The 15,388-nt window shown below is 32.8% G+C and overlaps 2 protein-coding genes across 3 annotated transcripts; both read left to right on the top strand.

The window, feature by feature from the left end:
- Window positions 1-428: 428 nt before the first annotated feature.
- On the top strand, window positions 429-7,905 carry LOC105318181 (glycine N-acyltransferase). 2 transcript variants are annotated; one of them, XM_011415130.4, is made up of 5 exons: window positions 429-566; window positions 2,178-2,285; window positions 2,510-2,624; window positions 2,799-2,922; window positions 6,764-7,905. In XM_011415130.4, the coding sequence occupies exons 1-5, from the start codon at window positions 486-488 to the stop codon at window positions 7,179-7,181; spliced, it is 846 nt and encodes a 281-aa protein (XP_011413432.3). In that variant the 5' UTR covers window positions 429-485; the 3' UTR covers window positions 7,182-7,905. The 2 variants fall into 2 exon arrangements, with proteins under 2 accessions (XP_011413432.3, XP_011413433.3); XM_011415131.4 differs by lacking the exon at window positions 429-566 and adding an exon at window positions 1,583-1,728.
- A 1,608-nt stretch (window positions 7,906-9,513) lies between these two features.
- Window positions 9,514-14,531, top strand: LOC105318187 (glycine N-acyltransferase). The gene is made up of 5 exons (XM_011415137.4): window positions 9,514-9,673; window positions 11,342-11,449; window positions 12,887-13,004; window positions 13,183-13,306; window positions 14,106-14,531. Exons 1-5 carry the CDS (start codon window positions 9,593-9,595, stop codon window positions 14,512-14,514), a joined length of 840 nt encoding a protein of 279 aa, XP_011413439.3. The 5' UTR covers window positions 9,514-9,592; the 3' UTR covers window positions 14,515-14,531.
- The last annotated feature ends 857 nt before the right edge of the window (window positions 14,532-15,388 follow it).

A 15,388-nucleotide genomic window follows, 5' to 3' on the forward strand; every position in this document is an offset into this window, starting at 1 on the left:
TCGTTTAATTTGCAAATATGATTTGTTTTTAATGATCTAATTTATGTGCAGTATGGACAAATTAGGCAGTAAAAAAAACACTTTACAAGAAGCATGCACTCTGTAGCTCTGCTAAACAGTAGCGAAATCTGTTTAAAACTAACTAGCAATATCATTATAAAATTACTACAAATTATCTCAATTTCCAGAAATTCCTAAAATTTTAAAATCAAGCATTCTCTTTAAACATGCTTTAAGCCAGATTGTTATATAATTGTAAATTTGAAATTTCAATTTTACATATTAAGTGAATTTTTCTCAATAACGAACGATATGATTCTTTACATGTATTTTCATATCAATCGATATATTTTTAACACTTTCTTCCCCGCTTAGCGCTTTTTAGTACTTTCAGTACTTTGATTACCCTTTCCGCCGCCCATATATATTTGGCGTACCATACATTTACAAATCCTTACAGCAAATCATCTTCATACTTTGTACACATGGCTGTCCGTGAAGTTCTCCCTGAAGAGTATGATGACCTTGATCAGAAGCTAGAGAAAGAACTGCCTCTGTCTATTCATGTAGGTTTGTTTTATTTTATTTTAGTATACACTTAGCTTTTTGAAAATACTTTTGTTAAAATATCGATTGGATAAGAAATACACTTAGAGGAAACGTGTCCAATGGTTCTTCTAAGTAACAGTATGCCTTAATAGATTGAACATTTGGATTATATTTGCTTCTTTTTATAAAACATTAGTTCCATCCTATTTTCACATTGCAATATTTTAAGACACGTACAACGTGACACTCAAAATCTAAGTTATGTTTGTATAATTTAAGTTTCATCATCATTGGTCAGCCTTCGTCTTAACAAAGTTTTAGTTTGTGGGATTCTTTGCTCGACCAACATTTTTTCATCGGATATATATAATATGTACTTCATCAATGTCAAATTATATTCATAGTCATTTCAATCATCATTTAAATCAGATTTGTCCTTTTTCGACTACTTCATATATACACATGTAGTTCTACTATTGTTTTTGGTTCTAGTTCAGAGAAAATTGTATAGATCATCTAATTTAGATCGACTTCATTCACTTTTGCTGGAAATATAATGTGTTATCTAAAGTTATAAACGTAATACAACTAACTTTGATAAAGAAGATGTTATGGATGGAATAAAAAAAATATTACGGAGCGTTATTCAAAGTCATGAACGTTAAAAAAAATTAGAGTAGACTTTAAAACGAAGATCCAGATGTTGTGACTAGTGATTTTATTACACGATTATTGGAACATGTTGTTATCAGATCAGTAATAACTTGACAATAAACTGAACTAAAGTTTTATATTTCATCCAATAATGTTTTAATTATGTAAAATAAGCACATTCATCTAACTCTCAAAAGGTTAGGAACGATGAATTGATATTCACCAGCAGTTGCAACCATTGACCAGGGCATTTGCTAGATATCATTAATGCTTCCGGTTTGGTTGAATTTCTAACAGAGTTGTCGGATTGTTATGGGTTGACAAATAAAAATGACGTCATATGTAAATCAGAAAAAAAGTGTGTTAGAATAACCTACATGTATACGGATTGCCAACTAAACAATGTTTAAGTTAAAATAAACAGTAGATTTAAAGTGAATACAACATGTCGTGTAAACAACCCAGACATCACCATTCCAGTGGATCCAGTGCAAAACCCTGGTTGAATTGTAGAGATTTTGTAGGGTAAGAATGAAGTTCTTCAAAGTAAGACTTTTGCTATGTATTTCTCATTATCATAATTAAAGGTTTCTAGATTTAAGACCTGCAGTAAACCCATTAAAAGCTTTGGTCTTGCGGAAGTAGAGGAAACGTATCTTTTTATCTTTGTCTAAAGAATAGTTGTAAATTAATTAAAATAAAAAAATCAAGTTTAAATGGATGATGTAAAATTAAAGAATTTTTGAGAAAGATAACCACGCCAGATAATATTATAATAAACACGGAAGAGTCGTTGAAACACTAGCTAGTATGACCAATTATAGTATTATTACTAGGTGGATAAGTAGTTACATTTCCAGCGACTGATATCATGATTAGATTGGGTTTTCTATACGTTGTACCATTCAATCCACGGATTTTCCTCATATTGTACTGACTAATGTAGAGAAAAATGCCATTGTTTTTTATTGAAGGGACTGGTCCATTTCCGGTTGATGAGGAGGAAGCACCTGTTGACAGAGAAGATGGTGTTGGTGGACAGTTGGCCGGACTTCTCTGCCTTACTTATCGTGGATAGACCGGTGTGTCTTGACAATGCTTACAAACACAATGTTATCCTTTACATAAAACATTCTTTTCTTATTTCATTGGACAACAGCAGTTTTACCTAAAGAAAAAAATTTTAACCGCTTTTTTTATTAATTTGGAATATCCAATGATAAAGAAAAACAATATATAATGACACGAATTCCTTAACAGCGCCATTCACAATAGCTTACAGTATATATGAAATATTTATCGGTAGACCAGAGAGACTTGGATATCTGTGGGTTTCTGCAAAGGTCCGAAATTTGCATCCAACCTGAAGACTATTCTTCAGTTTGCCTCAAGAGAGACATACCGATTTCTGGAAATTGTTGGTAACAACCCTTAGCTAATCTAAATTTTAATTATTATTTGAGGAAAAACAAATTCATTGGTCTCTTAAATTATTGATGTCATTGGAAAGTTTTATTTAAATGTTTTTTTTTCTCATTATAACAAAAAGTGTATGTGGTGTATTCTGTTGATAAGTGAAAATTGATTTTGTGTAGGATGTAGCTCTGATGTCATGGACGCCCTCATTAATTTCAACCAATCAGCGAATAGCTGCTCTTTTCGACGAATGCGTACCGATCTACTTGTATATATATTGCCTGCTGGAAACACTTTTCCTGTGTAAGCATTGATCTTTATCTATGGAATATTATTTACATATCATAAGCAATAACTCAAAGCAAGTACAATACAATATTAGGTTTTGGTTGTGTCAATTTTCATTATGGGTTACTATAAACCCTACTAATAAAAACTCTAAAATGCTCCGATATGTTATAAACCAGAAAAATCAATACCTTACAATATTTTGGTAAACCTTTTACGAGTAGCATTTGTACCATTTATTTTTTTTATTATATTTTTGTGTTAAATACTGAAATCTTATAGGTTTAAACGCAGTTAATAATCCGTTCTATTGCCCTCAGCGTTAGCAACACAATGGGCATCAGGTTACATTATATAAATAGTGCCTGTTTGGGAGGGTAACTGTTGAACCGAGAAATCCATTGTCAACCGACGCGAAGCGGTGGTTGACAATGGTTTTCGAGGGGTGTCAATTTCAACAGTTACCCTCTCAAACAGGCACTATTTATTTTATTATACTGAATGTCTTAATTTTAAAGAAAATATTACTGCTTTTATACAGAAATAAAGTGAATCCTATCGCAAACTGTACGCGAATTCGTTTTATTATACTTTCATGTTAAATACTGAAATCTGATTGGTTTAGACGCAGTTGATAATCCGTTCTATTGCCCTAAGCGTTTGCAACACACTTAGCAACGGGTAACACAACGAATTGTTACATGCGCGTAAATTATGCGCGTACGATTCGCCGTGGAATTCACGTCATTTCTATATAAAAGCAGTAAAAAAATCTCTAAAATTAAGCCATTCAGTATAACAAAATAAATAGTGCCTGTTCGGGAGGATAACAGTTGAAATTAACACCCCTCAAAAACTATTGTCAACCTCCGCTTCGCGTCGGTTGACAATGGTTTCCTCGGAGTGTCAATTTCAACTGTTACCCTCCCAAACAGGCACTATTTATATAGTGTTACCCGTTGCCAAGTGTGTTGCTAACGCTGAGGGTAATAGAACGGATTACCAACTGCGTCTAAACCAATCAGATTTCAGTATTTAACATGAAAGTATAATAAAACGAATTGTTACATGCTCGTAAATCATGCGCGTATGGTTCGCCGTAGAATTTACGCCATTTCAAAACAAGTCAGTTTTGCGTTTGAAATAATGCAAATCAAAAATAAAAACAGTTAAGTCCATTAGCGGATCCAGGGGGGAGGGGGGGGGGGGGTCCGGGACATGTAAACATGTGGAAAATTAAAGACGGATTTATGATAACATCTACAATGTATTTTCTTCTCTATTTTTTTAAAAAATTGATTATAGTTCATACAGTTTTGAACTGACAAGCCATCGAGTAAAACGACGTTCAAGTACATGTACACGCATTTGTTTTACTTTTAAAAACCGCTTTCAAATGTATTGTTTAGTTATTAACTAAACGAATCATAATAGATGGTTTTTACTTCGTTTCATACGAAAAATACAAAGAAAGTTACATGTCCCGCTTATGCGGGTTATGCTATTTTTCTGGAGCGCTAGCTACCTTCATACACACATGAAACACAAAAGAAAGCTTTTTTGGGTTTTGTTTCTAAGAATCGGAAATTCTGTTACAAAAATACCGTGTAAAAGGTTTATATGTAAACCGTTATGAAAATGCCCAACTTTTCAAAACTTTTCTAAATATGATCGCATATGTACTACATGTAGTACCGGATGATGTATATAGCGCACCTATTACAGAGGTCACATCAAGTTCCCTATCGCGACAATTGCTTTTACCATTGTATTACACACGTACCATCTATTCAGCAAATAAATTATTCCCATTCTTTTGTCATATCCTATCATTTAGACCTTTATTTAAGAAGGCAATCGATAAAAATAAAAATCGATAAATAGTTCAGAATTTAAAAACATCAAAGACATAAAAAATTACCAAAAAATCCTTTTTCATAATAGTTTGTCGTAATAAGTCTGGGTTATTTTTTTGTTTCTTAGTGTTTCTTTTCTATCAAGCATAGATGCACTTTCTCATTGCTGGAGACTTGGGTTTCTTGAGGCTAGATATTATGCAAATATTCCTTACCTAAACCAAAACGGCAAAACGCTCCATAATGCAGTGTACTCTGCTGTTGAATTAGATGTGAAATAGATAGTGATGAGATAAATGTTTATTAAATACAGTTGTATACGCACGGAAACGTTCAAAAAGTCCTTGTTTATTGACAAATGATAAATTTTGCACATATTGGTTTTCATCAAATGGACCCCCCCCCCCCCCCTCTTCCAAATTGCTGGATCCGCCTCTGAGTCGTCTTTAAAATTAAGACATTCAATTTAATAAAATGAATAGTGCTTGTTTGTGAGGGTAACAGTTGTAATTGACACCTCTCGAAAACCATTGTCAATCTCCGCTTTGCGTTGGTTTATAATAGTTTCCTCGGGGTGTCAATTTCAACTGTTATCCTCCCTAACAGGCATTATTTATTTAATAGTGCCGAGTGATGCGAGGGATCAAATCGAATCGCGAGGAAACGTTCAACAACATATTCATTGCATGTTTCACACGAGAAATTAAACTAAACTTTTTCTACAATTCATGTGTCTACAGTTTGGAGTTGCATTTATATAATTAAAAAGAGCATTTACTTCAACTATCTAGCTAAGACATGTCTAGATTTATCAAAAATACGATGACTGACTATAAAGAGATCACACCTGATAATTTTCCCCTATTCAAACATACTTAGATTCCATAAAAACCTTTGGCATAGTTAATGTAATTCAGGATTAACTAGAAGAGCAATTATTTTAAATAGCTTATTCTGGTAATGGTGATTGTAAAATTACAATGTATCCCCACTAGCAAATTTTATTTTTTTATTTCTTTTTATTTCCAATACATGAATACCATTCACTCCCACCACACAACTCACACACAAGTTTAAAAAGTAAAAACTAAATTATACATGATGAAGTCGCTTTAATTATGACATTATTAAAAAAGTATGCATCAAACAGGCATGCCCATTTTAACCATATTCGTTTGTAAAATCTATTTTCTTACATTAAATTTTCTAAAAAATAATAATTTTGTAAATATTCCACAATATCATCAAATGCAATATAATCATACATGACCACTAGCAAATTTCATCTACAGGTATCCAAATCAGGAGACTGAAGTGACTGGCATTCAAATGCCAAATAGAACACACATAACACCAAGGCTTAGTCATTCTTATGATGACATGTCCTTTGTGACAAGAGAAAGCAACAAGCATTCAATATATTCTCCAAGATGTTTAAGGAAAGAAAGGAGAAAACAAGCTTTTACAAATCAAAATTATGAAGATTTCTGAAAAGACGGTTTAAATTTGTTTAATAAATCGTAATTGTACATTTGGTTTTAGTGACGATTAAAAGGCTAGAGTTATTTGATTTGCTTGTGCTTTGGTTATGTAATGTTCTGAGGAGCATTTCTGTTTTAGTTTCTGTTTTACGGTCCGGTTATCTCTATATATCGGGACATTATTCATTGATATCTTATTTATAAACATCATTTCCATACTTATTTATTTGTTTGCTCACTTTCCTTTCATTCAAGTATTCTTTTAAATAGCTTTAATTCTTTGGTTCTTTGGAGTAGCCATCAGCAGAGTTATATTCTTTCATCCAAAGATGTGACAATGATAGGTCGATTATCAATTACTGCCAATTAAACCAAAAGATTTAAACTCTTCAAAAATATTTTAAATGCATTCTAGTGCATTCAATATCAGGTCTTAACTTTTCAAGCTTTAAATGATTTGCATTTAAATCTTTTTTTATAATTTGCACAAGATTATATATAATTCATTTTTTTTTTCAGAACAGTTCCAGACGGATTTAAAATATCTGAATTAAGTGGACGTCATACGGAGATTGTACACAAGTCATGGCCTTTTCCTACCAAAGAAAAGTGGACCAATTACCAAATCACTCATTTCCCATCAGTATTGATCGAAACAGAGGACGAACGCCCCGTGGCCTGGGAACTTCAGTATGAATACGGCGCCTTAGGAGGGTTACACGTAGAACCAGAATACCGGAGAAGTAAACTAGGGAGTATCGTCACAAGAACCTTAGCGGAAAAAATGACCAAGGACGGACAACTCGTGTTTGCTATAGTTGAGGAAAGTAACCCCATCTCGATGGCATTTCACGAGAAAAATGGATTTGTACGCATGCCTTTTAAGTTTTCGCGCATTGGATTTTCTTTGGAAGCGATGGAAAAAAAGGAAATGTAAAGTCTACTTTTTGTGTATACGAAATAATATAATGTAACTTTTCTTATTCAAGAACTCAAAATGTATAGTATATTATTGGTTCAAATATTTTTGTACTACAAATTGCTTAATTGCAATGTTGTATACATCATAGAAATACGAAATGTGTATGCTTAAATATCTTAGCAAAAACCTGCGCACGGTATGTACAACTGATATCCTTCAAGTGTTTTATTATACTTCAAGTCTGACTTGGAAAGGGAATTTGTTGTATTCATGTTTATATAACATATGATTCTAGATACTGTATGATTCATTGGAAGTGATATAATTTTATTTGTTTGAAAACCCTTAACGACTGAATTTACATACTCAGGATATTCAGTTATGTTAAAAAGGCTGTATTGGAATGCACTCAAAAATGCCTTGGATGTTTGATTTTTGGGAGTTGATTTTAATCAACTCTCCTATGCAGTTACTCAGACAAACCGAAAGTGAAACAGTGTTTGAACCTAAGCACAAATCAACACCGCTGGCAACATTTAGTTCTAATCAATAACTTCGATGTAATGAGTTCTTAAGCATTGTTCTTCAAGAAAACTCATTTAGAGATACCTTGTAAATAGTCAGATTTTAAATGGCACGAACAATTTAGATATTTTTTTTATTATAAGTCGCTTCTGTGTTATATTTTAGGATATATCATTTACTTTATTAATGAAGTCTAGCTTACATCTCAACAGATCGTAAAATGTGTTGTATTTATATTAAGTTTTATAAAAAGGGGGGTTGTCATGGACGCCTAGGTAATACCATCTTCGCTAGCCAAGTGTCCGATTCGTTTTTCTCATCTCCCCCTTGGCAGATTTAGCAAGTCCATTGCTGCCATCTAGCGAGTTTTACGAGTTACCATCCCTTGCGAGTAAAAGTTTTAGCCAATCAGATTGCGCGTAACATATAACGCACTGTTTACAAAAATGGATTTGACAGAGGAAAAGAGAAAGGAGATCGAAACAACATTTAACGTGCCGTCTCTTAGAGAAAATCAAGTCAATGGAATAAAAGCAATATGTAACGGAAAAGATGTTTTTGTAGGATTAAAAACAGGTAGTGGAAAGTCGATTATCTACGAGAGTTTACCTATTGTTTATCCATCTGCCACCATCATTGTTATCACAGCCCTCGTCTCGATAATGAAAGAGCAAACCCAGAGACTATGCAAATTAGGTTTCAAGGCAACATATATTGGACGTGATCCCACAGAAGACGACGCAATTAACGAGGGAATATTCAAGTTCATATTCGCCAGTCCTGAGGCACTAGTTGGTGACCATCTTCGCTAGCCAAGTGTCCGATTCGTTTTTCTCGAGAAAAACGAATCGGACACTTGGCTAGCGAAGATGAGGTAATACATTCGAGGTGTTTTTTCCGAGCCTACCGGAAAGGCCTGAGAAGTTGCGATTGAGAGTCTCTCTTGCTTGTCGGAGATTAACGGATACATCTGAGAGTCTGGTTGAACGAGAGTAGAGTTAAATTTTGCTAGGATACATACAATTTCTCTTAACTATTTCGATTACTAATACGTTGTTTGATGGAATAATTCTTTGAATATTACACATCATGATTGATATTGGGTTTTCACGAAAATCTTGTAGGATTCAGATTATAAAAATGTGCGTAATTCAAATACTTATAGGAATTTACTTGCCATGCACGCAAAATAACATATCGTTGATTTTAAAATAAATAACAATCGTTAAATCAACTCCCGTCAGTACTTCAGTACTTTGATTTGCGTATGATTACGTTTTGGACATAACATGCTTATTACTAGTATTGTTCAAAATGTTGATTTGTGAATACTTTCAAAGAGAGTATTCTCGTAAACTATCAACCACAAACTGAACATTTATTTAATAGAAACATGCATATGCATCATGTGTCAACTCAGATCGCAAAAAAGTATTATTTTTATCTTTGGAATCCGTTGGACAATAACATATGGTATTGTCCGTATTTAAAGTATCATAAGTTTGCTTCAGACAGAATATACACATGTATATATTGTGTTTTAAAGACTTCGGCATTATATTACGGACACAAATGTAAGAGGCGGAGGCAACACCAATATCGATGTTTTTAAATCCTTACAGAAATTTCATTTAAAAAAATTTAAAATGAATTCAAGGTAATTAACTTTCAAAATAGAAATTACCTGAATTACCGTCAGAACCTTTCGGAGTATTGTTGCCATTATGGAGAGTTTCCATGCATCACCGCTTACTATGCAACGGTCTGTTGATTCAATTTTGTAATCAATTTTTCACAAAAACAACTTTACCTTTTTATTACCCTATCTGCCGTCCATATGTGCTCGGCGTGCCATACATTCCAGATAAATGCATTTCAAAAATTGAAGCTAGGCTAACACAATGGCTGTCCGAGAAGTTCCCCCTGAAGAGTATGATGACCTTGATCAGAAGCTAGAGAAAGAACTGCCACTGTCCATTTGTGTATGTATGTTTTATTAGTTTCACTTTAGCCCGTATTGGCTCCTACAAAAGTCATATCTTCAGAGATCGAATAAACACTTATTCAAAGGAAACGTGCTTGTAGATATGATACGCCAAAAACGACTGAGTATCGGGAGGGTTTTCTATCAAACATATATATTTTGTTGCGTTTTCTGTCATATTGCAATGATGGAATTGATAAATTATAGGCTATATAAATCAAATCTGACTATATTGCAATATGACACTTAAAGACTAGGTTAATACGTTCCATATATCTGCAAAAATGTTATGTTTTTGGTGGGGTTTTTCGGGGGCGGGGGGTCTTCACTAATTAGACGATTTGTAACTGAATTATTACATCAATTTGATAAATATCTAATTTGTATTAAAGTTTATTAGCGGAATATTGACCACTTTCCTAATTTACATATAAAAGAGGGAATTTTACAGATTAAATTGTAAACTATACAGTTTAATGTGTAAACTATACAGATTAATGTGTAAATAATACATATAAAAATAAAGAATTTACAGATTCATGTGTAAAATTCACAGATTAATTGAATGTGAAAATTCTACACATTAAGATATACATTTTACATACACATTTAAGTATAGAAAGTAAAATAATTAAAAAAAGATTTAAAAAGAGTCAATGTGGCACTAATACTTTTCAGTAAATCTTATTATATGTTCATTAAATTGGTCTAATTCATTAAAACTGCGCAACAACATGACGATTTCCTCGTATACGATATAGACGCTAATTCAGTGAAATACTCAAAGGAACTTTAAACATTTACTTTAAGGGAAATTAATGTTTATGCTTATCTTATTTCATTTCCTATCATTTATAAACTCCTTCATCATTACATTGCTTTGTTGAACTTTTGAAGCATAGCTCATGAATTTATATTCAAACTTAATTAATAGACGTGTCAATCTACATCTTCTTCATATAATTATACATGTAATTTTAGTAATCTTCTTTTTTTAAAGATGTATTTATCATTAATGTTTCATTACATCTAATTAAGGTGAACTGATTGTGTTGCTAAATATATGTTTTCATAATGCCCTTGAAGTTGTTCTTTAGTAGAGGAGTTAAAATGTATTTGCTTTCTGTCCGGTTATTTTCATTATATAAACGATTTGTTATTCAAAGTCATGATCATTGATAAAAAATGTGTGGATAGGATTTTTCTTACACACTAGATAATACATGTTGTTATCAGATCCATAGTTACGTAACTATATACAGGGTTACATAACGGCACATAAACCTTCATACAGTGTACTCTGAACATACAGTTATATAAATACTAAAAAGCTTGACTTGTATCAAATTATATTTACATTTTCCAGTGTCTTTGCCTGTGATTACACTATGTATCGATTTTGTACTATATAACCAATAACTTCAAATGACGCCAAATTGAGGCGCCAGCGGGGTTTGCTTATTTATTTTTGAATATTAAATCGTACGATGGCTTAGGATTATATAAATATAAGTTATAAGGATCATTCTTTGATTATTATGAGGTGATGATTTCGGTCGGGACGTGGTCATATCTATCATAAAGCCATTTGGGCTTTATAAAAGGGTTTATAAAACGTTGTTGTGCCATAATCAATATAAGAAATTGACATCATTTTGTATTGAAGGGACTGGTCCATTTCCGGTTGATGAGGAGGAAGCACCTGTTGACAGAGAAGATGGTGTTGGTGGACAGTTGGCCGGACTTCTCTGTTCTTGTTATTTTGGATAGACAGGTGTGTCTCTCGATCAACAGTTCTATCAAGCCACACTTTTGTGATAAACATTATACAACAGTTCTTGCCCCCTCACTTTATGGCCAATATTATTTTTACCTTATCAAAGACGGATTTGTAAACCGAGATTTTACAAATTTTAATATCAAGTATTAATACTGAATGTTGTATTGGCCAGTGAAAACGAAACTGTATTCTTTAAAATGCGTCTTTATTTGGGACGGTGACAAAACACACGGTTGGTTATAAATGAATGGATGGTATATTCAGTGTATGTTATATTATAAGTTTATAATTTAATTCTGGTTGTAACGCGCTTTCTGATTGGCTAAAAAATTATTTTATATTGTATAAAGAATTTTGCCTACGTCATAGTAAGACTAACGTATTAATCCGCCTGACGTTACGTTTGAATTTTGTACAATTTGATGTCATTTTAAAGTTCAAATGTTTTTATCTACAAATGTCAATTAATAGCAAAAAAATTAATTATAAGCAATGAATGCAATATTTATTAGTTGTATTCGATATAAAATGGTTTGGGGCAGTTTACGCTTTTTTATAAACCGCTTCGCTGCCCCAAACCATTTTATATCGTATAAAACTAAAAAAAAATATTGAATTCATTCCTTAAAAAATCAATCATTTCTAAGCATATCTATAAAAATCTAGATTGTGAGAGATAAGTTAAGAAATTTTTGATTTTAAACTTTTAATATAACATTAAAACATATAGATGACATTATATAAATAGTGCCTGTTTGGGAGGGTAACAGTTGAAATTGACACCCCGAGAAAACCATTGTCAACCGACGCGAAGCGGAGGTTGACAATGGTTTTCGAGGGGTGTCAATTTCAACTGTTATCCTCCTAAACAGGCACTATTTATTTTGTTATACTGAATGTCTTTTTTAAAAATTTTAAGAAAATTTTACTGCTTTTATATAGGAATAACGTGAATTCTACAGCAAACCGTACGCGCATAATTTTCGCGCATGTAACAATTTTAATGTTACCCGTTGCTAAGTGCGTTGCTAACGCTGAGGGTAATAGAAAATATTATGAACTGCGTCTTAACCAATCAGATTTCAGTATTTAACATGAAAGTATAACAATATATGTTGACGGTAAACGGAGACTTTCGATGATATATGATTATCATAGATAAAAGACGTAAGACGATTTACTACAAAAAAAAATGTAAAGAAACAAATTCCAAACTCACAGTAATTCAAAATGGCAAGTTCATGTAAATTCTGATGAAATACATGCCTATTAGACATAGTAATATAACCTTATTCAACTAGTCATGAAACATGCATTTGCCAAATATTCTAATGATTTACACTATGTAACGCAAATATTATCTTGCAATTTCAAAGCAATTCACATGCAATCACAAATATGTTCAACATATTTTATCATGATTATCTGCAGTTGAGAGAGACTTGGTTGTTTTCTGTGTGTTTTTGCAAAGGACCTGAATTTGCGTCACACCTGGATACTGTGTTTCAATTTGCCTCTAGAGAGACATCCCTACCTCTCTCTATCGTTGGTGATGTTACTTTGCCTATTTTTTCAATGATGAATTGCGGGGAAACTGTTGAATTGATCTATCTTTTCCTTTATATTATTGAAAATTCGATTTAAATGAGTTTGTTTCTTTAAAAGAAAAAATGCCATGAGGTACATAAAGTGCATGTTGTTGATGAATGAACATTGATGCTGTGTAGGGTGTACCTCTGACGACATGGACGCCCTCATCAATTTACACCAATCAGCAAAAAGCTGCCCTTACCGACGAGACTACGCCGATGCCATTATTTATACACTGCCTGCTGATAATATCGTTCCTATGTAAGCATGTATCCTATCAACTGTATATCAATAATAAATCAAACCCAAAGACTGACAATACGTACCATAGAATGCTTCTATAAGTTTGACTCACTGCCATAAATTCCAGAAACCTCAAAATACCCCTACTTTTAAAATACAAATTATAGTAGTTTATAAACAAGTAAAATCTTATCTAAATGTAACCATGATGAAGAATGAAACAGTGGTCGTTATATTGTCATCGGGCTACATGACAGTTATATTCTTGACTGGTGTTGTTCATTAATGATAATTATTGCATAATTATGCACAACAGTGCTATCATATGATTTCCAAAATGTCCATCTGACTAGTGTTATGTGGTTAGAATCAACATGATTTGAGACTAACTTAACCTAAAAGTAATAAAAAATAATCGGAAAATCTCATAATACTGACAACTTTGACTTGCATTTTAAAACAAATTAATATATATGTATTTTATTTATGCAATAATCTTATATCAAATCAGTTTCTAGCGCACGCTCAACCCAAGCAAGTCAAATTTAGCTTTATTGTTCGGTTTCTTTAAATTTTGAATATTAACAAATAGTCTTGTGAAAAAGAGTCCCCTATTTATTTTCTGTTTGTTTACATCGAAACTGCTCAGGACTTAAAGATTTCAATAATTAAAGACACAAAACATTGTGATTATTATCTACGTTTTTTCTGAGCGGCGAGGGAAGCAAAGCTGTGTTTAAGCGTTGTTCAGACATTGCTCTGTTTCATGTGACAGCGAATTAAAACAACGCGTTTATTAAAACTTTGTTTATTTCAGAACAATACCAGACGGATTCAAAATATCTGAACTAAATGGACGTCATACGGAGATTGTACACAAGTCATGGCCTTTTATAAATTCGCCAGAACAGTGGACAAATTACCAAATCACTCATTTCCCATCAGTATTAATTGAAACCGAGGACGGACGCCCCGTGGCCTGGGAAGTTCAGCATGAATACGGCGCCGTAGGAGCGTTACATGTAGAACAGGAATACCGCAGAAGTAAATTAGGAAGCATCGTCACAAGAACCCTGGCGGAAAAAATGACCAAGGACGGACAACTCGTGTTTGCTCTTGTTAGGGAAAATAACGAAAGGTCGATTGCATTTCATGAAAGTAATGGTTATGTACGAATGCCTTTTAAATTTTCGATCATGAGCTATTTTGGAGAGGCAAAGGAATGAAAGAGTGTGTAAAGCTTTACTCTCGTTGAATATAAAAAGTTAATAAGTTTTCTTATACGAGATTTTGAAAGCACAAAATGGTCATTTTTTGCCAATTCATTAATTAGATAAATAGGCTTTGAAATAAGCTATAGATAGTGAGGGTTTTCCTTAAAAATTTATGCTATATTTATGTCAGCATTCTATCTAACGCTTTGAATTTCTTCCATATAACTGATAGAAAGAATGTCAGTAATGTGCACGTGCTGATGATGTGGCAGAGTACCTTTAGATGAGTAGTGTGTAAACGTTACATAAACGTATGTTTGAATATGCTATTAGTAACTTGCGCAAGTTAACGATGATACCATCTTACTGTTAACATAGCATTACATTTTTGTGTAGTGGTGTGAAATTCTGAACAGGAATGAATAATATTAAGTCCACAAGAATAAAGTAGTCTCGTAAATATTCATCCACAATCAGAAGACGTTTGTATAGCATTACTTAGATATATAATCCCGTCTTGTTTTCATCTGGAGTACCTATGATTGATAATATGTGGTAATGTCCAATTTTAGTTTCATGTCTACATCTGCTCACACAGAAATTGTGTTTTGAAAAGACTTCATCTTGAATATGTGATATAAATTGCAGTCGGTCCTCCATCTTACGAGCACGTGTGATAAATGCTGGAACAATACTCAGAGACAATGCAAGTTTCAACCATACGTTGATATTATCTGACTTGTAGAGTCTGACGTTTATACTATAACCGACATTTCTATGAAGCTTTTTCTTTCAGTTTGTTTCCATCAATGTAACGTGAGAGAATTGTCTTAGGCATGCACAATTCCAAGAAAAAGAAATTTGGGATTACGCTATTAAATAATCA

The sequence above is a fragment of the Magallana gigas genome, chromosome 6, assembly GCF_963853765.1.
Source record: "Magallana gigas chromosome 6, xbMagGiga1.1, whole genome shotgun sequence".
Lineage (NCBI taxonomy): Eukaryota > Metazoa > Mollusca > Bivalvia > Ostreida > Ostreidae > Magallana > Magallana gigas.

Excerpts from the sequence above, each read along its gene's own strand:
- LOC105318181 (XM_011415130.4), top strand. The coding sequence starts at position 486 with ATGGCTGTCCGTGAAGTTCTCCCTGAAGAGTATGATGACCTTGATCAG. Across the intron at positions 2,286-2,509 it reads TACTTATCGTGGATAGACCG|ACCAGAGAGACTTGGATATC; the intron begins GTGTGTCTTGAC and ends ATTTATCGGTAG. Across the intron at positions 2,625-2,798 it reads CCGATTTCTGGAAATTGTTG|GATGTAGCTCTGATGTCATG; the intron begins GTAACAACCCTT and ends GATTTTGTGTAG.
- LOC105318187 (XM_011415137.4), top strand. The coding sequence starts at position 9,593 with ATGGCTGTCCGAGAAGTTCCCCCTGAAGAGTATGATGACCTTGATCAG. Across the intron at positions 13,005-13,182 it reads CCTACCTCTCTCTATCGTTG|GGTGTACCTCTGACGACATG; the intron begins GTGATGTTACTT and ends GATGCTGTGTAG. Across the intron at positions 13,307-14,105 it reads GCTGATAATATCGTTCCTAT|AACAATACCAGACGGATTCA; the intron begins GTAAGCATGTAT and ends TGTTTATTTCAG.